This window comes from Lobosporangium transversale, assembly GCF_002105155.1.
Source record: "Lobosporangium transversale strain NRRL 3116 chromosome Unknown BCR41scaffold_12, whole genome shotgun sequence".
Taxonomy (NCBI): Eukaryota; Fungi; Mortierellomycota; class Mortierellomycetes; order Mortierellales; family Mortierellaceae; genus Lobosporangium; species Lobosporangium transversale.
The window spans coordinates 367,169-391,115 of record NW_019028990.1 but is presented as its reverse complement, the minus strand read 5'-3'; the positions used below and the strand labels follow the sequence as shown (position 1 = coordinate 391,115).

Below are 23,947 nucleotides of genomic sequence, written 5' to 3'. Positions count from 1 at the left end.
TTTACAGTCCATCACTCTCATTACTATCAGGATTCATGGATGTTGAGGCATTTGGTGGTCGAGCATTATGCTTTGATTTTGGTTTCCTCCCTCGAATGCCCTTGACGCCCTAATTTCCATCATAGGTTTTTTTTTTTTTTTTTTTTTTTTTTTTTTTTAAAAAAAAAAAAGAAAAAAAAGATGCAACATTTAATATCAAGATGTCTCACCATCAAATTATATCATATAGGATCTTGAATGGCACCCAAACAATTAGCAACTTACATCGTCCCTGTCTCTAGCCTTGTATCTAAGTCGGGAAAATGAGAAGGGGAAAAAAAAAAAAAGCGATTAGCGAGGTATAAAGATACAAAAAGCTACATATAATCATATATTTGACCGAAGCAGTGAACACAAAAGGTCATTTCTTCCGACTAACCTGTAAGCATTAGGAATGGTTGTTTTGGAGATAGCAGATGGAGGAAGTACTTGCATGGTCATGACATTCTCTGTTGCATCTTTGTTATCAACCTGGAGTGAGATGAGATGTTCATCTAGACATTTTTTTTTTTTAAAGATAGGAGCAGTGCATGAGTTTGATTAGTAGACATGCCAATGATGAGGTAGGGAAGACCTTTGTATAGAAATATGCATATTTTTTTTTTTTTTTTTTTTTAGTAACCATTCATTACACTCAACATTCTGAAGATCTGACTTGATTTGGACGATTGGGTCCCTTGGATCGACGATATGCTGAAAATCTGCAAGTCCTGCGAAGCGAGTGGTTTTTGGAATAGAACCGACTATCTCAAAACTATACTCTGGCTCTTCGTCTTCATTATATGGAACATCGGCCTCAGTTGGTGCACGATATGGCGGAAGTGTCCGTTTTGATCCTGGCTGACACTTGACTTTATATCGCCGAGTTGCCTTTAGTAAAAAGTTTCCGGTCGATATGGTCTGTCCATGAATTGGTATTGAGAAGGGATCTTTGGTTCTATACCGCAGATCAAGTGGAGCACCTCCATGATATGCCTAGATTATTTTTTTTTTCCATGGGCCAATGAAGGGGAAGGAAACACCAGAAAGTGATAGTACAAATAAATTATAATTTATTCTAGATACAGTTGAGCGCGTGGATGTCCTTTACGCAGAAAAATAAAAACGAACATTCGTAATGGCCTTTTCACCACCTAGGGCTTCTATAGCCTTGTCGAGGTTCTGAACGTGCCCTGGAAATTCGATAGAAAATATCTTTCTTTCTGGCACCTGTTCTATTGTAGCTGGTTCTGCTTCTGGCGTTGTATTCATAGTGTAATGTAGACAATGTTGAATGGGGCTTCTTTTTTTTTATAACTCCATGTACTTACGCGTTGGTATTGGGCGGTTGTTTTTATTTTTGATCACAGAGGACTGCCTTTTAATTAATGAGGGAAACAAACAAGACTACTTCGTTTGGCCACCAATTTTACGCGTCCTTTGAGCTTGAAGGCGGATATCAGGCTTTTTTTTTTTTTTTTTTTTTTTTTTTTTTCTTTGACCATCGACCGTCTCTACTTTAGCCATGGTGACATCAAATCAAGACTTGCAATTTAAGCAGAGGTTGGCAGGGAGCGCGACTGACCTCGTCAAGAAGTTAAAAGTAAATTCCGAATTCATTGATGAATGTCTTCAAGGTTAAGAGAAAAACAACTTAATGGTTCTAATACGGATTTTTTTTCTTTTCTTTTTTTCATTAATTCTCACTTTCTTTTATCATAGGAACTTCAAGCAGAGCTGAAAAGCATGGAACAGGAGACTGTCAATACTAAATCACTTTCGTCGGTTACGAAACAGTTAGCAGACTCTCCCTTGATCAATCATAAAGATAAAGGTGTGAGAATTTACACCGCATGTTGTATTGCTGATATGCTTCGTCTATATGCTCCGGATGCACCTTACACCAATAATACCCTCAAGGTTGGACAAAGCCCTCTCCCTTTTTTTTTTTTTTTTTGCACAAGACGGTAATGATCGTCAAGCTATCACAAACTTATATGCATCCATTATTCTTTTTCTTATTTTGTTTTTTTTTAGGCCATCTTTGAACTATTTGTAAACGAATTGAGGAATATTGCGACGACTTCAAGTCCATATTTTGGCATGTACTATTACTTATTGGAGTCATTATCTGCAGTCAAAAGCATTGTGTTGATCACCCAATTGAGGAATGCAAAGGATCTTATGATTGATCTATTCAGGGGCATTTTTGACAGCGTTCGGTCAGTTTTTTGTTCTCTATTGTTTTGTATTAGCAAAAGCGAATCATCCCATAGAGACCAAGCGAAAACTTGATACAACTCTAAACAAACTACTACAAAACATCTGATCTATTCTACTATTTTAGCCCGCAACAAGCAAAAAATGTACAGATTTGTATGTCAGAACTTCTTCAACATATTATTGACGAGGCTGAGCAATTACCACAGGAAATCGTCGATATCATTTTAGCCCAATTTCTTCATAAACAAAAGGTATGGCAGCTTAGTTATCTTTTTTTTTTTTTTTTTTTTTTTTTTTTTTTTCATCCTTAATAGTGGTTATGCTTGATGCTTCGTCTTCACTAACTACTTTGCTCTTGCTGGTTTCTAGTTCGATAACCCAGCGGCTTACCGGCTAGCGTGTGATTTGGGCAACAACTGTGCAGATAAACTCCAAAGATATGTTTTCCAAGTAAGGAAAATTCATGCTGACTCGCATTGCTGTTGAGGAAAAAAAAAAAAAAAAAAAAAAAAAAAAAACTCCAGTTCTTTGCATGTTGGCTTGGACGTGATGCTGACGTATGATTTCCATCATTGTAGTATTTCTCTGACATCATTTCGGTTGCAGGGAATGGAGAGCTTTCTGCTAAAGAATTGGCAGACTTCAAGACCGTCCATCAATTGGTGATCGAGCTGAATAAAGCAGCATCGGCCTTATTACTAAATGTTATCCCACAACTAGAGGAAGAGCTGAAGGTATAAAAAAAAACTCCCCCTTTTTTTGGTACTTCTTCTGCCAATATCGCTTGTATATAAAGCTAATCGTGAGAAAAAAAAAAAATCAAACATTCTGAGTTATTAGCTTACAGATGTTACCATCAGAATCTTAGCCACGAAATCACTGGGTGAAATGTTTGCGGAGAAAACTTCACAATTAGTCACACAATACGAATCTACATGGAAAACATGGTTGCAGAGGTAAAGGGCGCATTAGACAAGTACTTGTATGGTTTCCTTTACATACATCCATAAGTGGAACTCATGACCTTCAATTTTAAATATTTATAGACGCAATGACAAGATTCCTCAAGTAAGAATCGTCTGGATTGAATCACTGGTCAATATTATTAAAGCACATGGCTCTCTTTCGAAAGAATTGAGTGGTAAGCGATCAATAAATTCAGCGATGGACCCATGGCATGACAATCTAAGGAGTGGGTGAGTATATTTCATTGACATAGCGTTTCTTTTATCGCTTTTGATCATTTAGAGGGACTTTCTGAAAAATTAGTCGATCCGGATGAAAAAGTCCGAGCAGTGGCCTGCAAAACCATTGGAGAATTTGACTATGAGACGAGTTTACATCACATACAAAAAAACACGTTGATTCAAGTCGGTCATCGTTGCAGAGACAAGAAAGTATGTCGTGTATTCTAATGTGTATGAGTAGCCTTCCTTTTGGACACGTACTAGGCACGGGCTTAAAAAAAAAATTGATTTTCATGATAGAAATCGGTATCAAGGGAAGCAATCCAAACCCTTTCTGTTCTTTATAATCAAGCATATCCAGAAATGTAAGCTTTAGCTCTGGATAAAGCAATGTCTTTTGTTTACCTTTTTATATTTCGGACAACATCCCAATCCAAAGACTTTATTTGGTGTTTTTTAGTGAAGTCGGGACTCAGACAAGCATTTCACAGTTTGGTTGGATGCCGTCCGCAATCTTGCATGCGGTCTATGTTAACGACAATGAAACATTGTAAGCAAATATGACATACAATGATTTATATTAAGGCAAATGACATTATTGCTTTATACTCACAAAAAAATTAAAAAAATCCCTAGCGCTTATGTCGACAACGCGGTATTTACAAAATTGTTTCCGCCACACGGGAGCCCCTCATCCAGGGCACAGCGACTCCTTATTACATTTACAGCTCTGGATGACAAAGGCCGTACAGGGTTCCTTTCCGTACTTCGTAGAAGTGTCGAGTAAGTTGGGTGCTGCACTACTTTGCGACCTGGATTCAGGAAGACCCTGGTTATACTCACAAATACTGTTTCTTTGATAGTGCGAGAACATGTATGACTGCATTCTTGCAGCTTTTGAGATCGCGAGAGGTACCTAATATCATTTCAACAGGGGGAGATTTTTTTTTTTTTTTTTTTTTTTTTTTAAAGGAGAAATGAAATGAACATGACTGGCATATGAATTTATGTATCTGTTAATCTAATGTTTGCTGCTAGTCTTCAGCTAAAAGTGACGTCCAAGAAGACTATGATAAGAAGTTGAGAACGGTAATCAAGGTCCTTTGTGGTAAGTAATCGCGAAAACACATTGATTAGCATATAAATGAAGTCTTTCAAACTGACGAAAACTGGCTTTGTCTAGATCGACTACCAGACCCTTCTAAAAGTTCGTCACTTCTGTACAAGTACGTGCAAGTCCACGACGATAAATGTGAATCATTGTTCTCTAACTGTATGGATTCAAGACTTCCTTTGAAAGACCTAAAGAATGCAGCTGTAAGTAAATCAGAGGCATTTTAATATGCTTTTTTTATCATTAGTATACAAAAGTAGACTACTAATATATACTGCTTATTTATTAGAGAGAAGCATTGTCGTGTATTGAGAGTGTATTACCGGCAGCAGCTGAGATGTTCTCCATTCTTATCCAACGCATTACTCTTATACTGATCAATTCTGAGATCCTCACTGAATTGGTGAAGAATATTGGTGAGAGTGAAGAGCACGGACAGGCCTCTGGAGAGTTGCTTCGATCCATTTCTCTTATTTTCCCTGCTATCTTCAAGGATCATCTGGTGGAGATCATGGCATTGCTTCACCAACGTGACTTTACTGGTGCCTCAGATCTCTTACAAACATTGGCAGAGTTTGCAAAACAATTCCCAAAATCTATCCCTACCGATGTCAAGGCCAAGGAGACACTTCATTCATTTATAGGCTCTGGTACAGTTGAGCAAGCAAGAGATGCTGCTATTGTCCTTGCTAGCCTTAACAATAGTGATTCGGAATGTAAGGACATTGCAGAAACTATCAACGAAAGACTGAGTGTGCAATCTGCGGGCTTATTGAGAGATCTCGCTGTGCTGTCGCAGCTTACCTTGTACTCGCCACAGGCATTGGAGAGGATCAACAGCTCTGTGACTTCATTCGTTGTCAGGAAACTACTGATGACAAATACATCAGAACAGGAGGTAACAAATACAATAATAATAGAAAAGACGTTAATATGACTTGTCTGTTGTCATAGTCTAATTTTTCAGCTTATTCTATTTGATCTAGACTACCTTTGAAGTAGGACGAGACTGGGTCGAAAAAGAAGAGCTAGATGAATATTCTTTATCCAAGGTAAGATGGATGCAAGCAAGACTACAAGGTAGCATGTCTGCCTTATTGCCATTTTTAACTCTTGATGGTATTCAATTGGCTATAGATTATGGGCCTTAAGGTGCTGGTTAATAGAACCATTGCGTTAGCAGAGAGTGACCCTACAGCAGCGCAGGAAGTCGTTCGTCCTGTATTCAAGTTACTCTGGACTATTTTAAATCAAGAAGGAGAGATTGTAGAAGAAAAAAATACAAAGTAAGACGAAATAATATTTCCCGCTTTTTTTTTTTTTTCTTTTTTTTTTTCGCGTTATGATGGTACAGTATCATTAACTATAATGTTTTCTGATTCGGCAGTGACGTGTTAAAGAGTCATCTCAGATTGAACGCTGCGCGATCAGTACTCAAGCTTACACGTGGCAGGCCTTTGTATGAGAAGATGGTTACGGCACCTGACTTTATGCGACTGTCGCTTATTGTTCAGGATCCAGTATATCGCGTCCGTCAGGGGTTGGCGACTCGTATCATGAAGTACCTTCGAACCAAGGAGCTACATATCCGGTATCTGTCCTTTTTGTTTCTGGCAGCTCATGAGCCTGAGCTTGAATGGAGGCTGCATGTTCGCGGATTTCTGGTACAACAATCAAGGATACAAGATACTGGTAAGTTTATTATTATTATTATTTATCTTTAGTGTGATAAAAATAAAATACCACTTTAATAAGGTTATCAATATGCACTGTTGATCTTGGACTAAAATTACTTTTTTTTTTTTTTTTATTTCTATTCCATAGCCGAAAATAAGTTGATGCTGAATGAACTGACGATTGCAAGGTTACTGCACCTTTTGGCAAACCACCCAGATTTTATGTTAAAGACTGCAGCGGACGATAGTAATTCCTTGGTGTCAGATGAGGTGCATACGGTAGAAGATCTGAACCTGAGTGTGAAGTGAGTTATTTTTGATATGTCAGGGGGGAGAAGGAACGCACTTTTTTCTTAAAGGACAAAAACTGACATTGGGTTCTTTAATACTGTGTGTGATCTCAAACAAAGATATATCGAGTTTTATCTAGAAACCATGGCCAATTCGGAAAATATTTCTTTAATTTACCACATCGCCGCACTCTTGAAGACGGTCCGATTTACTAACGCTAATGAACCCACAAAGGTTTGTCGAGTCGATCAGCAGGTGTGGTTCAAGAGTCCTGAATGCTTCTTTTCATTCTTTAACAAACACACGTGTGTGTACCATGTGTACGTGCAAAAAAAAAAAAAAAAAAAAAAAAAAAAATTTTAGAATTTATATGTGCTGAGTGACTTGGCACAGTATGTGATTCAAGAAAAGAGCCGTGCGCACAACTGGACTCTGAGCAGTTACCCTGGAAAAGTGAATCTTCCACGCGAGCTCTTTGTTCCTCTTGGTAGTGATGAATTAACTCACGAGGTAAAAGAAATAAAAACCCGGTATTATTGGTGCACTGACCCCAAGGTTCTGATTGATTGCTTTGATTTAATCAATTCATTTACAATTTTATTCTATTTTATTTACAATATTTAGGTCTCAAGCAAGTATTATCTGCCTTTGGAGTGGGTACATGCACGAGAGCACAAGTCAGAACGCAAGTCAAAAGGTGTTACTGACATAGAAAAGAAAATGGGCCAAGCATCCAAGCGTCGTTCGAGGTCACCATCAGCGTCAATGGAAATGGATGGCATTGAGGATACAGATGGTGCAAAGCCTGGAGCGTCTGCGAACACACGAGTCAAACGAACAAAGAAGAGCAAAATTGAACGTGTGAAAGAAGAGCCATCAAGAAGGTAAGATTGTTAAAAAAATAAAATAAAAAGAGCCATACTCTCTATTGTTTATTATCAGTAGAGTGTTCTGACAAAGTATTTTTCCTATTACAGGATGGCATCAAGAGCGGCAAAGTCAAAGACAACCACATATAGGGACGTTGGTAGTGGCGATGAAGAGGATGAGGGCGATGAAGATTAAAACAGAACAAGAACAACATACACACAGCCACTATGGCAGAGATAAACATTGAACATTGTACAGCCAATAGGTATTAAAAAAAAAAAAAAAAAAAAAAAAAAAGATCTACAACCTCACAGTCCATAGTAGAGGAAGGAAGGGGGGGGGGGGCAGATGAGTACCAAATGACCCACAGCCCAAGGAGGATGTGTATCCAGTGATGGGTGTTTGTGTTCATAAGACGTTTTATATTTAGGACGGAACTAGTTTCGTTAATCTTTTTTTAAATGATTATGGAGTGTGGCGTGCAATTATGAGAATCGAATTCAGAGAATGTCTGTCTTGTGTCTTGCTGATATTTAAAAAAAAAATTATTTGGGCGTAAACTGGTTTATTTGTTCACAGGCCAGCCAATTGGCCCTTGTATTTAAAACAAATATAGAACTATTGAGTAAGGAATGGACAATTGTGGTCCAGGTACCTCTCCTTGCCCTGTCTTATTCAGTTGTATCGATCATAAAGGTGATCAGCCTAGTCTAGCAATAACCATTAGTGTTTTCATATAAATATTCTATAGACTAACTATATACAAATATGTATAGATTAACACTAATATTATACTATATATATTTATTATATCTATTCAATGTTCGTGTCTCCGTTTTCTTTTTTGTCTTTTTTATCTCTGTCTGCCTATTTCGAGCCATGCATATTTACTTTGACGGAATAAAAGAACAAAAGAAATAATAATAATAATAATAATAATAACAATAATAAAGGTATGCATGTAAGACTAGCTGATAGAAAAAAAAAAAAAAAAAAGTGTGTGAATCTTTGAAAAGAGCATTGGGAGAAAGAGAGGAAGGAAGGGGTAAGAGCCAGATGAAGAACAAGTTGACCAAAGCGGGATGCTCACACGTGCTTCCAATCTAGAAAGATGCGGGCATGAAAAAAAAGAAGCGCTCATACCATTTTCTAATGGTCTTATCATACACTAACGAAGTTATTGAGCGAAAAGAGAATGAAGGTGAGAAAAGAAAAAGAAAGGAAAAAAAAAAAAAAAAAAAAAAAAGGGTGAAGGGTAGGGGAATGGGGGGGAGGAAGGTAATCAAGGATCAAGATAGACGTCCATTACTGGGAGAGAAGAGTTTTACGAGCTTTACGCAACTTTGAGGACCTCTTCACTATTCATTGGCATGTTTACTTTTTATTACCATTTTCATTTACTGTAAATGTTTATGAAGAGTTGCTTGGGCTCTTTCTTTTGCCAACGCATTTTTTTTTTTTTTTTCTTTACCGGGTATTAGATTGAACATGGGCTGCTCAAGGTTATTGCTCAATTGTTATTACCAATACGCCTTCAGATCCTAATGTGCCTCTGGAGAGGAATAGTTTTTATTTTAAGCAATTACCAGGAACTTTAAAAATTGAATTGAAATGAGAGCAACTACAGTGATATACCAACCAAACAACACTGCCCACTTTCTTTTTCCCTTTCCTACTTTTTCAGCCAACGGCTCTGGTCCTTTTTTTTCATGTTCACCCAAACAGAGCTTTTTTTAGGACAAACAAACAAACAAAACGCAAATAAAGAATTTCATCCACAGATGTTTATCAACATGCCACTAGTTTGAGCTCCTTTGAGATGGCATCTATAAAAGGTACACCCTATTCCTCTTTTTTTCTTTTTTTTTTTTTTTCTTCTTCTTCTTTGTTCATCCTCTCAATCTTGTCTGATCCCCCTTCCAGATTTTAACCTTTACCTCTCCCTTCCTCCTCCTTTCCGTAACCCTCTCTCTCTCCTTCGCAACGCATTTCACAGCTACTGTAAACTACACATTAATCTCTCATCTTTTACTCTAATATCTAACAAACATGAAGATCTCAACCTTCGTTTCTTGCTCGGCCTTGTTCATGGCCTCCATGGTCGCTGCTGGTGCCTATGACGAGCCCACCAGAATTGATACCTGCAAAATGCCTGGTGTCGTCGCTTATACCTTTGATGATGGCCCAGGTCCTTACAACGCTGCTCTCCTTGCAACCTTGAAGGCCAAGGGTGTTGTTGCCAGTTTCTTCGTCATGTAAGGAATTTTTTTTATTTATTTTATTTTTTTATTTTGTTTCACTTTGGGACCTGCATGTGTTACATGTGTGTGTGGCGAGTTCAATTTTTACTCTGTTGCTCATGCTCATGCCCATGCTCACATTAAAACTTTCCAGAAAATCCAAACTAATAAAACATTTTTTTTTTTTTTTTTTTTTATTCTCTTTTTGTTATAAAAACATAACAGTGGTGAGATGGTTGCACAATATGGCGATGCACTCCCAAAGATTATGGCAGATGGTCATCAGTTGGCCTCCCACACCTTTAACCATCGCAACTTGGATTCCTTGAGCGCGTCAGAGATCCAGAAGGAGATCTCCGATACCTCCGATATCATGTTCAAGTATGCTAACGTTCGTCCCCGTTACATGCGTGCACCCGAGGGTCGCTGCGACAGTGAGGTCTGCAAGCAGACCATGAAGGATTTGGGCTTGGTCGTCTCACACTGGAATGCTGATACTCATGACTGGAAGTTCACCAAGAGCTCCGACCCCGTCACTGATTCCATGAAGGAGATCAGGGACCGTATCGGTAACTCCAACCCCGCAACAGATTCCTTCATCATCCTCCAACACGAGATCCACAAGTTCTCGGTCGATTCCTTGACCGCTGTCCTCATTGATTTCGTAAAGTCAAAGGGTTACCGTTTCGTCACCATGGAGGAATGTATCGGTGAGAAGTCCTACTTGGATGGCTCTGTTGTCCCTCCAGTTGTTCCCCCAGCCACTGGCTCATCCGTTCTCCCAACTCCTTCAGGCGTTCCCGGCGTTCCTGGCACCAACTCCACCGGAACTGCTCCCGTCCCCACCGGCACTGCCCCCGTTGTTCCCCCAGCCGCCGGTACCAGCCCCTCTGCCAGCAGCAAGCCTTCACCATCGACTCCTGCCAACAAAGATTCTTCTGCTGCCTTGAACAAGGCCACTGCCTGGGTCTTGGGAATGTCCGCAGTCGTTGGCTTCTTCATGCTCTAAAATACTAAAATACTTTTGGCGGTTTTGATTTGTTAGAAGTAATATATTTAATATTATATCCTAGTATATAGAATAAAATGAGAATTAAACATCATCATCTATTAAAAAAAAAAAAAAAAAAAAAAAAAAAAAAAAAAGACTCCATCCTTCAAGGGTCCTCTATCTCTATCTCTATCTCTATCTCTGTATATATCTGATTAAAAAAGAAACTGCTGTAAAACAGATCTAGACTTTTTAAAGCTAGCTAGACAAGGGAGCCACAGGCATTTCATTCCTCTCCTGAAAAAACAAACAAACAATCCAAAATAAACTTAATTAATAACAAATCTTTGAACCATTAAGATGCGATTAAGCCCATTTAGGCTTCTTTTATTTATTTATTTATTTTTTATCTTGCATTTATCTTTCGTTGCCTCTGTTTACTGTTGTTGAGATCAACTTTTTTTTTTTTATTTTTATTTTTTTCTTAGAGTACCCCCAAGAGAGAAATGACCATATTCAAATTCTCTCGGTATTCAAGATGGCCTCCCACAATATCTGACAGGTCCACGTTCTCGATTTTAGAGCATCCATCGACCAGAACTGGTTGAAGACCTGCCACTTCTAAACCAAGGGCATGAAGACGGAAGATGGAGCCTAGAACGACATCCTTTTTGGAATATCCATTGACAAACCGATGGGACACCACCGACGTTACTGCCTGCCATTTTTCTGTCATATCCGTCTTGATCGGTGCACCCAATAGAACCACTTTATATATATATACATTTATATATATAAAAGAAAAAGACAAAGGATCAATTCTCCTATCTTATATTCATTCATATTTATAGAATTTTTTTTTTTTTTGCGAATCAACTTTCAATGACGACGTTACCAGAGTTAACAAGACCATGCTCTTTACGTTTTGCTAGTTCCAACAAACATTCCCAGATGACGACTGCACCTGTCGAGTATCCGATCAAGGTTGTCGGTCGATTGCCCTGAACACGTTCTTGTAGAATGTCTGCTAAAACATAGCCAGTTTTGCGTGCACGGTCCATTGCCACAACCCTACATGTATCTTCCATCAGGTATTAGTATTTTTTTTTTTTTTTTTTTTTTTTTTTCATCACTGATTGATCGATCGATCGATTGATTGATTTACATTACCATGGATTATCAATCAAATCACCAGCACGCATCAGTCCAAAGGGAAGAACCAATGCACTAGCCAAAGCAGCAAACACTGTCTGTTGGATCACTTGAGTCGATACCACACGGACAGCCTCAGTGGCCAAGAACACCTTAAATGCATTACCGAGTGCCACCAACTCTTGTGGTTCAAACGTCAGATGAAATACATCGGTGCCATGTAGTGCATGCTGTGCAGTATCTTGCCATGCATCAATCACTTCAGACTCATCAAATAGATAGCCAGAAATAACTATCGCAATCTATAAAATAAATAAAATAAAATAAAATAAAATAAAAAGAAAGTAAAAAGATTAAGACATCTCTAAAGCATTAAGAAGCCTAGGCAGTAATAACCATGTCTCCATTCGTGATTTACATGAAGAGAAGGGATTTGAGGGAGTGTCGGATCCTCTACAATAGGTGTAAACGACAGTACTTTAAGATCTATCCAGTTAAAATAACAGGCATTTTATTTGAATGTTAATTAACGATCATTGGAAGAAAGCGAAGATAAATAAGAAAAAGACTTTTCTCGACCCCCTTTCTTCTTTTAAAGAAATTACCTTTCGTCCTTCTATGCATCTTGTATCCAGCTAACCCTCCTCCTGCCTTGTGTTCATTTAATGAGCTTTGGTTATTATTATTATTTCCTTTCTTTCTTTTTATCTTTTCAATTGCACAAAAAAAAAAAAAAAAAAAAGAGAGTCCTACCAGCCCAAACAACGAAGCCATTACTGCAATGCCGGCAGTAGTACCTAGGACAGCAGCTCCAGACCCCAAGATCACTCCTGCACCCACAGCTACTAAAGGTGCTGCCAATCCTCCTGTCAAACCAATCACGGTCGCACCCGCCGCAATCGACAACCCTGTTGCTACATATCTCCAAGTCTTTTTCTTCTTTTCCAATTCTTGCATCGAGGATTGCGCCTGTGTCTGCATAGCAACTCCATGTTGGTTCACAGGTCCGCTGCTGTTACTGACACTTTTATGACTAGGACTTTGATCGCTCCCACGGCTGCCTATCAGATTATTAAAAAATGCTCCGACTTTTGCTCCGGGCCCTGTATTGCCTGTTTGTCGCTGCTGCTGCTGCTGTTGCTGTTGTTGTTGCTGTTGCTGTTGTTGTTGTTGTTGCTGTTGTTGTTGCTGTTGTTGTTGATGATGATAATGACCACGTTTCTCATCTTCTTGACGTTTTAGTTCCCTTTTTTCGGCATCAATCAGTTCCTGCTGATAAAAATAAAGATGTTGTGCAATTCGTTTTTCAACCGTCATAAAAGTATCATATGACAGAAGAAGGTAGTTACACATCTTGAAGATCACTGCACGAGCACGAGCATCATATTCCAATGGTTGAACTCGTCCCTTTGCTGCCGTGTTGCTTGGGGATTTCGTTTTCAAAGATGAAAGTGAGGGTGAAGAAGAAGAAGAAGACCCGCTGTTGTTACTGGGCGCCCTGGGTGGAAGTTGAGGCGGTGTCACTCCCAAGAGCTCTTCGTGATACAGTTGATCTTGTTGGTGATGTTGGATTATTTGTCGTGGTGCCAGGTTAGGAGGTGGCGAATCATTTTGTGGCTGCTGATACGGTTGCAATGGTTCTAAATCTGTGGCTCCAATAGTATATAAATCAGATGACTGTACTTGTTGTTGTCTTTGTTGATGATGTTGGTATTGATGACTGCTACTGCTTTTATTCAAATCAACATCCAATTCAAGTCCAGCAAGGTCTTGAGCCAATGTCTGGATAGGGACCTGTTTACGACTTTTGCTCGAGGGCTCGAACCCAAGGCCGATGTATAAGAGATCGTTGATGATCTCTGTTCGAATATCAATCTCCACATTTTGATCAGCATTATGGTGACTTTGGCCTTGAAATGATCCGTGCGTGGGAGACGTGGGTGGCGATGATACAGAATTGGCTCCATATATTCGTTGCTGCTGTAAACTCCTCCTTGGTTTTGTAGGTGATGTTGGTGGAGATGAGACGGAGGAGGAAACTCCGGAGCTTTCGAATGACCTTTTTCCTTGTCCCTGTCCAGGTTCAGGTTGAGGTCCGAAGTTGTTAGAGAAATGGGTGATTGGCATGAGTGGTTCTGCCAGAACCTGGAGGTTACAATCCTGATAGGATCCATTTTCTTGTAAGAGCAATAACATCTCTTGCTCTTGACGTGAATGGATCCCTAAATGACGAAAGAGTGAGCGCAGGAATGCATGTTTCCAGGGTAGGGTATCGACGTGCGAGGCTTCAAGTGCAGTGATGGCGCAGCTGGCCAATGTGGCGACCGAGAAGGTCTGCGCCTCCGTCCAGTGCTCAGCAAAGGTTTCGATCGCGCAAACCGTTGCCTGTTCGTCATATTCATACGACAGTTGCTGTGGATCGTTCCCAGAAATATCTGGCGACGTTGTAGTATTCATGACAATGTGATGAATCAAGAAAAAAAAAAAAAAAAAAGGAAAAGTGAATGAATGAATGTCAGACAGCATGAACGTTAAAGGCCCAATGCTCTAGTCAATTTCATATGCAAAATGACACCATGTGGCTCACTCGCTCTTTTCCGCCCACCCACTCTCTTTCTCCTTACTCTCCTTAATTACTTCCCCACCTCGACTTGTGAAAAAAAAAAAAAAAAAAAAAATGCCTATGATATCGCTTACTGAAATAACTTTTGTACGCGACTCTTTTTTTAAACTAAATAAAAATATGAAAATAGAACACACACGGAAAGAAATATAAAATGGCACTTAGGAATCTATTTAGTCAAAAGAGAAAGTAAGAGAGGAGATCATTGGCTACTATATATTTCTAGGCAGGGTAACTCCATACACACATTTTTCAATTGAGGCATCCCTCTTGAATCACACATGCAAGGGACAAGCATACTCCCTAAAAAAGGTACTACTACTACTACCACTGTTAATTAAAAAAAAAAAAAAAAAAAAAAATTATTCTTCCTCAGAAGCGAGTTGTAAGTCTAGAAATAAATGTAGTGGATGTCGTTCATGGACGATCTTAGTATTACAATCTTCAGCAGACTTCTCAAAGTCTCCCCTTTACTCCCTAATTGAGCTCGTAAAAAATAAACCATTCGTTTGCCACTTTTCTGTAATCAACTTTAAAACAACCCATTAAATGAATTTATTTATACAATTTTCTTTGAACAATGATGATTGGGAATGAAGTAAACAGGATATGATGATATGCAATGAGAATGATGAATATAAAAAAAATGCGGAGGTATCTAACGCTGTGTACTGTATACGTCTATGAGTAAATCTTTGACTTTTTTTTTAGTCCGAGTCGGTATCTGCGGGCTTGGGAGTGCCCTTGTCGGATGCCAACCACTCCAAGTGGCGAAGACGGCGACGAACCTCCTGGGCCTTAATTTCGTTCCTGGACTTCTTCTTCTTCTTGTTCACCACCACAATCGGTTTCTCAGTATCGTCAAAATTGCTTTCCTGCACCGCAGTCTTGCCATTGATCGTAAGACGACCAGCATTCACAGTCCAGGTCTCGGGACAGAGAGCACTCAAGAACTCGTCGTTGTGGGAAATCATGATGACTGCACCAGCCCAGTTACGGATAGCAACAGCCAATCCTCCAAGAGCCTCACGGTCCAAGTAGTTAGTAGGCTCGTCCAAGACAAGCATATGGGGATTGTTCCACATAGCTGCTGCAATCACGACCTTAACCTTTTGACCCCCAGACAATCCGCTGATCATATTGTGATCCGCAATATCACCATCCAATCCCACATCCTCCAAGTGCTTCCGGATAGCCGATGGTGACAACTCACGGTATCCAAGACCTTCACGTGAGGCCTCACGGTCATCGAATTGACGGACCAACTTATCAAACCCGAGCTCCAGCAACTTCTCACGTGGCATCCATGTATTGAACTTGTGAACATGATTCTTCCATTTGATTTCATATTGGTATGACTTCTTGAGCTTCTGACGGCCCATGATTTGCTCCACTTGGCGCTTGCTTCCATCGTTGCCAATAACCCAGGTCTCCATCTGCTCCAATTCTTCGGGCGTCATGGCGACTGTGGCCTTCTCCAATACTTCGCGATCAGCACCACCTTGATAACGCCACTGAATGTAAGCATTCGGAGTCTTCTCCAAGTGCTGCTCCAAATGGTGGAAAGCATGCTGTGCAACGTAGCCAATACGAAGGTTAGGATGTCTCCAGACAGTACCCTCCTGAGGAACGGTCTCACCAGTCAAGAGTTTGATCATTGTCGACTTTCCAGCTCCATTGGGTCCAATAACACCCACACGAGACGACAGTGAGAGCTGAACAGATACGTTATACAACGAGGGCTTCGCAGCACCAGGGTATGTGAAGGTACAATTGGTCATCTTCATAATGGCCTTGGTGTTGGATTTGACTCCAACCAAGAACGAGGGCTTGGGGAACTCGAACTTGACAGAAGTAGCTGCCAAGGTGTAGTAGGACTTTGCCTCAGGCTTGACCTTGACAAACTCGGAAAGATTACCCTTATACATCTTCAGCTTCTTGCGCTCGTAATGCAAAATGTTGGTGCACACATTGTCGAGGAATCCAGAGTCGTGTGAGACGATGATCGATGTGACATTGGTCTGGCTGATGAGGTATTCTTCCAGCCATTTGATATTGGCGACATCCAAGTGGTTAGTAGGTTCGTCCAACAAGAGAATATCAGCGTTCATTAACATGGCGCGGGCCAACTCGAGCTTCATCTTCCAACCTCCGGACAATGATGCAACAGGATTCTTTTGCATCTCCTCCGTAAATCCGACCTTTAAGAGAGCATTGACAACATCCTCACGAGGTGTCTGCGCAAGCTTTTCATCCGAGGCAACAAAGTCTACAATCGCCATTTGTCCCTGATCTCCCTGAAGTGAGTGCTCTACGAATACTGTGCGGAGCACATCAGGCGAAGGAAAACCGTCCAACTTTCCGAGAGAGATAGCCCTCATCAAAGTAGATTTTCCAGCTCCGTTAGGTCCACAAAGACCATAACGATGACCACGGTGAAGCTTAAGTTTGGTGTGGTTCAGCAACATCATACCACCATAAGCAAGCGAAAAGTCAATGTTGCAGAGCTCTTCACCCTCCTCATCATCTTCGACATTCGTATCGCCATTGAGTTTGCGATCCAGCTCAATATAGTGTTCCACGATCGCGTTGACGGCAGCATTAGCGTCAGCAGAAGTCATGAACACAGTGAGATAAGGAGCCAAAATGCTAACCCACTCGCGAGGAGACAAATTTTCTTCCTTGACCAAAACAACAGACAATTGAGAGACATGACCCTTGACGATGTCAAAGAACGAAGGAAAGAATCCATACTTTGCGATGGCCTTGTTGAGAATAGTACGAGCTTCAGCTTCTGATGGAACAATCGAGTCAGTTTGAGTGGAAGAATCGACCTTGACTGCGCCTCCGGCTTTGATGAGAGTGTTTTTGGCGGCGGTAGCAAGGGCACGAATCTCGGGGACGGCAGCAATATCAATGATGCGCTCAAGACCAGGCAAGAGATCGGGCAAGAACTGTCCGGCCTCAGCAGGGTCCTTGACGAGCTTACAAAGGTTATCGACGATGACGGTGGTCTGACGCTGAATGTGGGATGAACGCTCGTTCATGGCACGAACCAAGAGTGGGACCATGATGGCGAGTGCAGGGCCGTTCATGTCGGCTACAAACGTGGTTGCAGACAACTTCTCCATGACAACAGGGACTTTCTCAGGATGAGCCATGCAGTCGCAAAGATCCTTGAGGTGACGAGCAATATCGGGATTACCGCCGACGTTGCAAACACGTAACATGGTCTTCATAGCTTGGTCTGCGACCTAATTCAAGGTTCACACATGACAGTGGTTAGTTTCAATTCGCCTTATCTTTTGCGGGAACAATAATCAAAGTCAGCAAATGCAAGCAAGTGGTAATGTTTGATGTGCAAAAATATAAATAATTATTTGTTTACATCCATGCCTCCTTTTTTTTTTTTTTTTTTTTTTTTTTGGATAATAGCAAATAGAACAAAAGGAGTAACGGACAGGGCACAGACACTGACAACTGATAAATAGATGAGGGAATTGGGAGGTAGGACGAATTATCTTCCAATAGGAAAGCATGCGACTGAGGCATGGGTGTGTAACCGCACAACAGGGGTATGCAGGTCGGTACTGAAAATAATACATTGAACGAGGACACAAATAACTTTTTAAACTATTTTGATGTAATATGTGTAATGTAGTCGAGTCTTACCTCTTGTTTAGTGTCAGACAGACAGTCCTTGACAACGGGGATAATTTCTGGAAGAGCAATACCAACTTGAATAGGGGAAGCGTTCGAGAGATCAGCCAAGAGTTGGAGGGCTCCAACTTTGGTCTGCCACTTCTTACCAGGCCCTCCAATGCTCTGAAAAAGAATGGGCAACAGGATGGGTGCAGCCTGGGAAGGCATGTTGGCCATAATGGCCTGGGCAGCTCTAGAGGCAGCATCCTGGACAACAGGACCTTTATCCGCATAAAGGTCAAGAATCATAGGCAGCAATGGGAGCAAAAATGGTTCAGAAGGACGGCCGAGGACATCAGCCAATGCACAGAGACCGATCAGTGCACCTTCACGGGCAAGACCAGATTTTTTGTTCTTTGCTTCTGTCTCAAGATTAGAAAGGATATTCTTGGTCTTGAGAGTGATGAATCCTTCCTTTTGAACCCTGGCAGAGAGATCTCTGGCGATAGTATCACACTCTTCGGAAGTGGGGGCAGTGTAAAGTTGCGAGAGCAAGTTAGAGAGCTCATCCAAGTCGACAGTAGTGCCGTTTTGCATCTCTACAGAAGGCATTATGAATTATTCTATTATAATAAAGGGGATGAGTGGGGAGGTTGATCTTTTAAACAAAATAAAAAAAATAAAAATAAAGTAAAAAGAGATCAGATGAGAGATATTGCTTTCACAAGGGCTGTGGAGAAGAGGAAATGGCGAGAATAAAGGATAAAGTGAAAGCAAAGGGCGGGGGAAAGAGAGAAAGGTGAGGATGAAGGAAGAAATCCAAAGAGAAGAGATAAAGAAAGTTTTTTATGTCCACATCAGAAAAAAAAAAAAAAAAAAAAAAACTTGGGAAGCAGTCATTCGGTGTTTCAAAACATTTTTTGTTGTCCTGAATCTGCAAATAGTAGTCACATGATATGCCACGCTGATTGCAGCTGTTTCGCTGTTCCTGGATTTTTCAGAATCAGCTGCGAAACCGTTAATGAAGACAGACTTCTCCTTGCACTCTTTTAGGCAAATATTTATTCGTATCAAGTATATGAATTCGTATACTGAATCCTTATTATTACTCGACTGCTGAGAGATGAAGATGCAGTGGCTGGCACATTACTTTCCAGGTTGATCAAAAATCTGGAAGGCATCTCTCATAGCGTTCATAAAGGACATCATCTGTGCTAGCATACGTTCTATGAATAAAATGGTTTTTTTTTTTAAAAAAAAAAAAAAAAAAAAAAAAAAAAAAAAGGAAAAAAAGCACTTTATATTTATTCTCAAAGGTAGAATAACGTCTTTTCAGCTTTTCACCTCACTTTAGGTTGAGTATACTTTGAATACCACAGTAAATAAGATACTCCAAAAGACTTATGTTCATTGTTTTCTCTTAGATAAACTTTCTTTACCTTGTTCTTGCTCTTGCTGAGTAATAAGCTCATGGTCCAACTTCAAGGTTTCTGCAGTTTTCTCGTACTGTCTGATCAAGAACTCAGAAAGGATGAACTGTAACTCAGCGTTGATACTGTCAAGCGTTTGAGCAATCGCTACACCATTTAAATGAATATTTTTTAAATGAAAGAGTCGTGTCAGTAAGTCAATCAAGGTTGTTGGGAATAAAAATAAAGTCTATTTTTCATCCCCAGAGTACAAAAAAGACAATGAACCTTGAAAATTCTTGCTGGTCCGTGCCTGATGCTCTGCAATTGCCCTTGCCCATGGCTCTGGATTGAATGGCTTATATTCTGTAAGCTTGAAGTCAATGGCCTCTTCAGGAATGGGTAGAGTTGCTTGCCGCTGCATATCTGCGTGATCTGAGGATTTGGAAACATCAGCTAGTGCTGGTACGACTGCAACTTCCTCGTGTTGCGGAGACGAGGGCTCTACACGGATTTCTGAACAAAGTCCAGGACTATATTTTTGTTCTGAAGCTGCATACAGCTCTGGAGCTGGAGATAATGGGCCCAGGTGTTTTTCAGCAGACAAGAGATGTGTAAGATCAGCCACATCAGTAGCTTGCTGGTTTGTAAGATGATGATAAGGTTGAGAAGGACCCATGGCTAGACTATCGGTTGCTATTTTCTGGGCTGTAAGGCTGATAGAAAACAGAAAGGATATTTTTGGCATAAAAAAAGAAGCTAGATTTGGTGACTGAAAACACAGCCACCAAAAAGATAAAATTGATATCGTTAATTTAATCGTGGCACAACTTTATTATAAGTTGGGCACCTTTACAGTGCTTAACCCATAGAGCTGAAAGCATTCCCGGAGATACATGACTAAGAATGTCATCCTTCAATGTAATAGATAGTAAAGACAAAAGGTGATTTATTAAATTATTACTACAAGTCTTTTATAGACTTAAGACTATATACTGTGACACTCAAAGACCTACAACCCAAAGGCAGTAAGGCTGGGGCTGCCTTCTATCCTTCACCTTCTCTTTGATGATGTCGACCCAGGTATCCCGCATAGCTCGAGCCAACTTGTAATGGACCATGGCCTTCTTCTCGCAAGTTGGATCTCACATCTTGGATGTCTCCAAGGTTATCAGCTGAAATCCATCCACCATCTCTACCACAACATCTGCCGTATGTGCCCGGATTTGGTGGCCCACTACTGGGTCCTTGCCTGCATTCTTTCGCTCACTCGGCCCATATAGCTGAATTCTAAATCGCCTGAAGGCGTTATCTTCAAGCGCAAAGTCAACCTCGTCATCTGTCAAACACACCATAAATCCTCCATCGCTTATTAAATCGATGATGCTAAGCGAGAATATCTCAAATAAGCATAAATCCGTTACTTGTCAGGTTAGCCAAGTAAAGTAATCTATTTCGAAGCAGGCATACCTGCGCTAGTTAGTACCTGCCATTATCAAATGAAGCATACGTCTTTAACATTCACACCAAAAACAGACACTTACTGGGCCCGTTTTGTTGCCATAGTCAGGAGCATTATGGCGGCCGGGTGCTACGAGATTCAGCTTCCTTAATCATGCTCCTTGCATCTCTTTTGGTATTTTTCTCTTCCCCTTGCCCTCAATACTCTTTCTGGTTTTTCTGGCCAAGGCGTTTTTGTATTTGCATTCTATTTGTAAAGACCAAAGTAGAAAGTTAACTGACATACTTGACCATGACTGTTATTAGGCGTCAAGCGATAGTGTCTCATACACTTGCATTCCCATTTACTATGAAATACGAATTCAATGCGACGTCAACCTACAGTGTTTCAAAGAGCCGACTATTACTGAGGACTTGGCCCTCGGAGACGATGTCATTGAGGACCTAGTAGGCAACAGCCCAGAAAAGTCGGTATGTATAAGCGTTACAAGTTTTAATACTCAGTAGTTTTAATGAAAGCTATTTCACTTGTTTAGGCTTATTAATGAAATATACATGTTTTCGATGATGAAGTCTCTGAAAAAGCGTGTTGCCACTGACTTCAAAGTATTAGAAGTTTATGGGATGCAGGAGGTGCTTTACAAGGATTAATACATACATACCATATACAATAAAGAGATGAAGAGACCGTAGAGTGAGAAGGTGGATTGCAAGGTAAGGGAAAGCAGCATTCACATATTTTACTTATTGATCAAGTGATCAATGCAGTGATTGTACGTGTCTGAAACTGTGTGGTGACCGTACGAACCGCGCAATTGTAGGCTCTATTCAGCACAGACATTTTTTTAAAGTGAAACCACCTTTCGATGGTCTACTTGAGGAACAACCACACGTTGCAGGCGACTCATTGAATAGATTTCACCAGACAGTCTAAGCATCAAGGCACCGCTATTTTGCGCTACTGATGGGGGAAAGACGCCTTTCACAGCTATCGTGTCAGAGAATGCCATTGTAGTGATCTAAGGGAGCTCACCAAGGAAAAGAAGAAGCCTAAGTTTGATGGCTTCGCAACATATGAGCTTACACTCTGAAGTGTCTCCACTCCTGTTGGAAACGACGAGTACACACCGATTGAGTTAAAGAACCAGAGTAATCAAAAGAAACTATGTACAATAAGCGAGGTCCCAAATGTCTTTGGCACACTACTGTCTAGAAAAACCATCCACATTGTTGTTGAGCCACCATTTTGTCATGCCAAGTAAGAAACCATTCAAAATTGTTTTTGCATTATCATTAGTAAGAAGCCCTAACTTCTTTTTATTTTCTTTTATTTCAATCATAGATCGCAATATTACAAGCGTTGAATCTACAAGCTAAGCAAAAGAGTATTGAGTTGAGGAACACAGAGGTTTGTAAGCGGCAATCGACATCGCAAAGATTATTTGGAACGTAGTTATGAAAGAGAGTTTATTTGATTTAATATTTTACTCAAACTGCGAATCTGGAGAAACTACGACAAGTGCAACCAAGAAAAAGAAGGCGAATGGAGGAAGGTGACGAAGTACCGGCCTGCTTTAAGTCTTACGGATTATAACGGACACTCAAGTGGGCGCTTATCGAATGCACAATGAACACACAGATACAGAACGATGAGGATATTGTGAAATAACGAACATTTGGATGTGCCTGCCTATCTTAGTTTGAGTAACAGCGAACTGCTGAAACAAAATTATGAGGTTATTTTAGGCATGTTGCTTTTCGAGAATAGCGAGAGATGAAATGGTAAATAGGAGAAGTTACAACAATGGAAGACTTCTCATTCCATCAATAAGAAGGTGAAATTGCAGAGTGAGAACAACAGAAATGAAATATCCCCTTCTATCGACAATTTGAAGCCATTCTTTTAAGAGTCTTTTTTTTTTTTTTTTTTTTTTTTAAATATCATCAGTAATAATTAAAATCAATTTCAAAATAACATCTCATTAACTGCCTTGACTCTAAATGATAACAAAGACAAGAGAAGAAAAGTTGAATGATTTATAATGAAGACAATGATAGTTGATTGAGATTTGTTTAATCTATGCTTAAATGATGTCTGCAAGGTAAAAGTGAGCGATATCTCTCGTCCTTTTAAGATTTGTCTCTCTACAGCAGTCCAGGATGACAAGGATGGAGACAGAGAGGAGAAGGGGAAGAAAGAAGAAGGAATGACAGCGGAGGCTTCTTTCAGTCCATCATAAATACCGAAAATGTTACAATAGTACAATACAGAAGATTGGGTTCGTCCGTTGAAAATCTGGGACCAAACTTCCAAGTCAGCAACCGACGTACAATTAATTTTATTTTGGTGATAGTGATGGGTATTGGGTGATAACGGAGGAATGGAGGTGATCGTGATGAAACGGGATAATTGATGGTATACATGGTGCGCGCTCTAGTTCTTTCTCCAGTGAGAAGTACTAAGACATAGAGATCACTCCCCTGCGACAAAAAGACGTTAACAAAAGTAAGGTTGGTTCCAGCCTTGCAAAAAAAAGGATTTCATGTTTCGTGAGGAATGGAAGGAAGTCAGAGGGACAGCCATGGCAAATCCGATAACTAAATAGCCAATTGAGCCAACAGTAAATCTACTTCGCCTTGATGCACTCACTCTAGCTGAACCTCATGAACATTTCCCACCAGAACAGAGCTGTGTAGCAATTCTGACCCGAAGTGTGTGACGCGCTTTCGCATTTGAATGCCGACTTGTCTTTCATAATTCCTCCAACCTTTAAAACCCCAACTGTTCTGTTTCTGCCATTTCTAATCTTGTTGCTGACTGCTACACTTTCAGACGCCCATCATTCCTTTGTTCATCGTTGAGCCTTCTCATTCTCGCTTGTTTGCGTGTGCCAAGGTAAAACATTATTGCAACAACAGAATGACAAACGGTCACTCCCTTCTACATGCATGGACCAGAAACAATAAAAGCTCTCACACGTATTCCATGGTGCATGCATTGTAATGCAGCCGACTCTTGACATAATATGCAAAAAAAAAAAGACCCGTGG

General features: G+C 40.3%; 6 protein-coding genes across 6 annotated transcripts; 2 read left to right on the top strand and 4 right to left on the bottom strand.

Moving 5' to 3' along the window:
- Nucleotide 1: 1 nt before the first annotated feature.
- On the bottom strand, nucleotides 2–1,319 carry BCR41DRAFT_420954 (RNA polymerase III transcription factor IIIC subunit-domain-containing protein; the record flags this gene model as incomplete). Its single annotated transcript, XM_022029967.1, has 5 exons — nucleotides 1,150–1,319; nucleotides 672–1,014; nucleotides 419–533; nucleotides 265–289; nucleotides 2–109 (listed from the first exon to the last, which is right to left on the bottom strand). The coding sequence occupies exons 1-5, from the start codon at nucleotides 1,288–1,290 to the stop codon at nucleotides 2–4; spliced, it is 732 nt and encodes a 243-aa protein (XP_021882825.1). The 5' UTR covers nucleotides 1,291–1,319.
- Nucleotides 1,320–1,525: 206 nt separating this feature from the next.
- BCR41DRAFT_320820 (armadillo-type protein) lies at nucleotides 1,526–7,531 on the top strand. The gene is made up of 23 exons (XM_022021413.1): nucleotides 1,526–1,621; nucleotides 1,741–1,938; nucleotides 2,056–2,240; nucleotides 2,366–2,492; nucleotides 2,611–2,691; nucleotides 2,820–2,975; nucleotides 3,082–3,197; nucleotides 3,288–3,382; nucleotides 3,490–3,638; nucleotides 3,729–3,793; nucleotides 3,889–3,978; nucleotides 4,065–4,211; nucleotides 4,292–4,340; nucleotides 4,467–4,536; nucleotides 4,612–4,745; nucleotides 4,832–5,440; nucleotides 5,529–5,594; nucleotides 5,680–5,828; nucleotides 5,930–6,234; nucleotides 6,367–6,523; nucleotides 6,629–6,743; nucleotides 6,873–7,019; nucleotides 7,134–7,531. Exons 1-23 carry the CDS (start codon nucleotides 1,544–1,546, stop codon nucleotides 7,395–7,397), a joined length of 3,552 nt encoding a protein of 1,183 aa, XP_021882824.1. The 5' UTR covers nucleotides 1,526–1,543; the 3' UTR covers nucleotides 7,398–7,531.
- A 1,897-nt stretch (nucleotides 7,532–9,428) lies between these two features.
- Nucleotides 9,429–10,628, top strand: BCR41DRAFT_369516 (hypothetical protein; the record flags this gene model as incomplete). Its single annotated transcript, XM_022026466.1, has 2 exons — nucleotides 9,429–9,634; nucleotides 9,845–10,628. The coding sequence occupies 2 exons, from the start codon at nucleotides 9,429–9,431 to the stop codon at nucleotides 10,626–10,628; spliced, it is 990 nt and encodes a 329-aa protein (XP_021882823.1).
- Nucleotides 10,629–11,094: 466 nt separating this feature from the next.
- On the bottom strand, nucleotides 11,095–12,386 carry BCR41DRAFT_369515 (hypothetical protein; the record flags this gene model as incomplete). The annotated part of the gene is made up of 5 exons (XM_022026465.1): nucleotides 11,095–11,378; nucleotides 11,506–11,681; nucleotides 11,781–12,064; nucleotides 12,181–12,248; nucleotides 12,368–12,386. The coding sequence occupies 5 exons, from the start codon at nucleotides 12,384–12,386 to the stop codon at nucleotides 11,095–11,097; spliced, it is 831 nt and encodes a 276-aa protein (XP_021882822.1).
- A 2,526-nt stretch (nucleotides 12,387–14,912) lies between these two features.
- Nucleotides 14,913–18,857, bottom strand: BCR41DRAFT_420950 (P-loop containing nucleoside triphosphate hydrolase protein). The gene is made up of 2 exons (XM_022029966.1): nucleotides 18,058–18,857; nucleotides 14,913–17,639 (listed from the first exon to the last, which is right to left on the bottom strand). Exons 1-2 carry the CDS (start codon nucleotides 18,637–18,639, stop codon nucleotides 15,093–15,095), a joined length of 3,129 nt encoding a protein of 1,042 aa, XP_021882821.1. The 5' UTR covers nucleotides 18,640–18,857; the 3' UTR covers nucleotides 14,913–15,092.
- A 316-nt stretch (nucleotides 18,858–19,173) lies between these two features.
- On the bottom strand, nucleotides 19,174–21,012 carry BCR41DRAFT_394819 (hypothetical protein; the record flags this gene model as incomplete). The annotated part of the gene is made up of 5 exons (XM_022028675.1): nucleotides 19,174–19,253; nucleotides 19,467–19,604; nucleotides 19,725–20,152; nucleotides 20,586–20,822; nucleotides 20,981–21,012. 5 exons carry the CDS (start codon nucleotides 21,010–21,012, stop codon nucleotides 19,174–19,176), a joined length of 915 nt encoding a protein of 304 aa, XP_021882820.1.
- Between the last annotated feature and the right edge of the window lie 2,935 nt (nucleotides 21,013–23,947).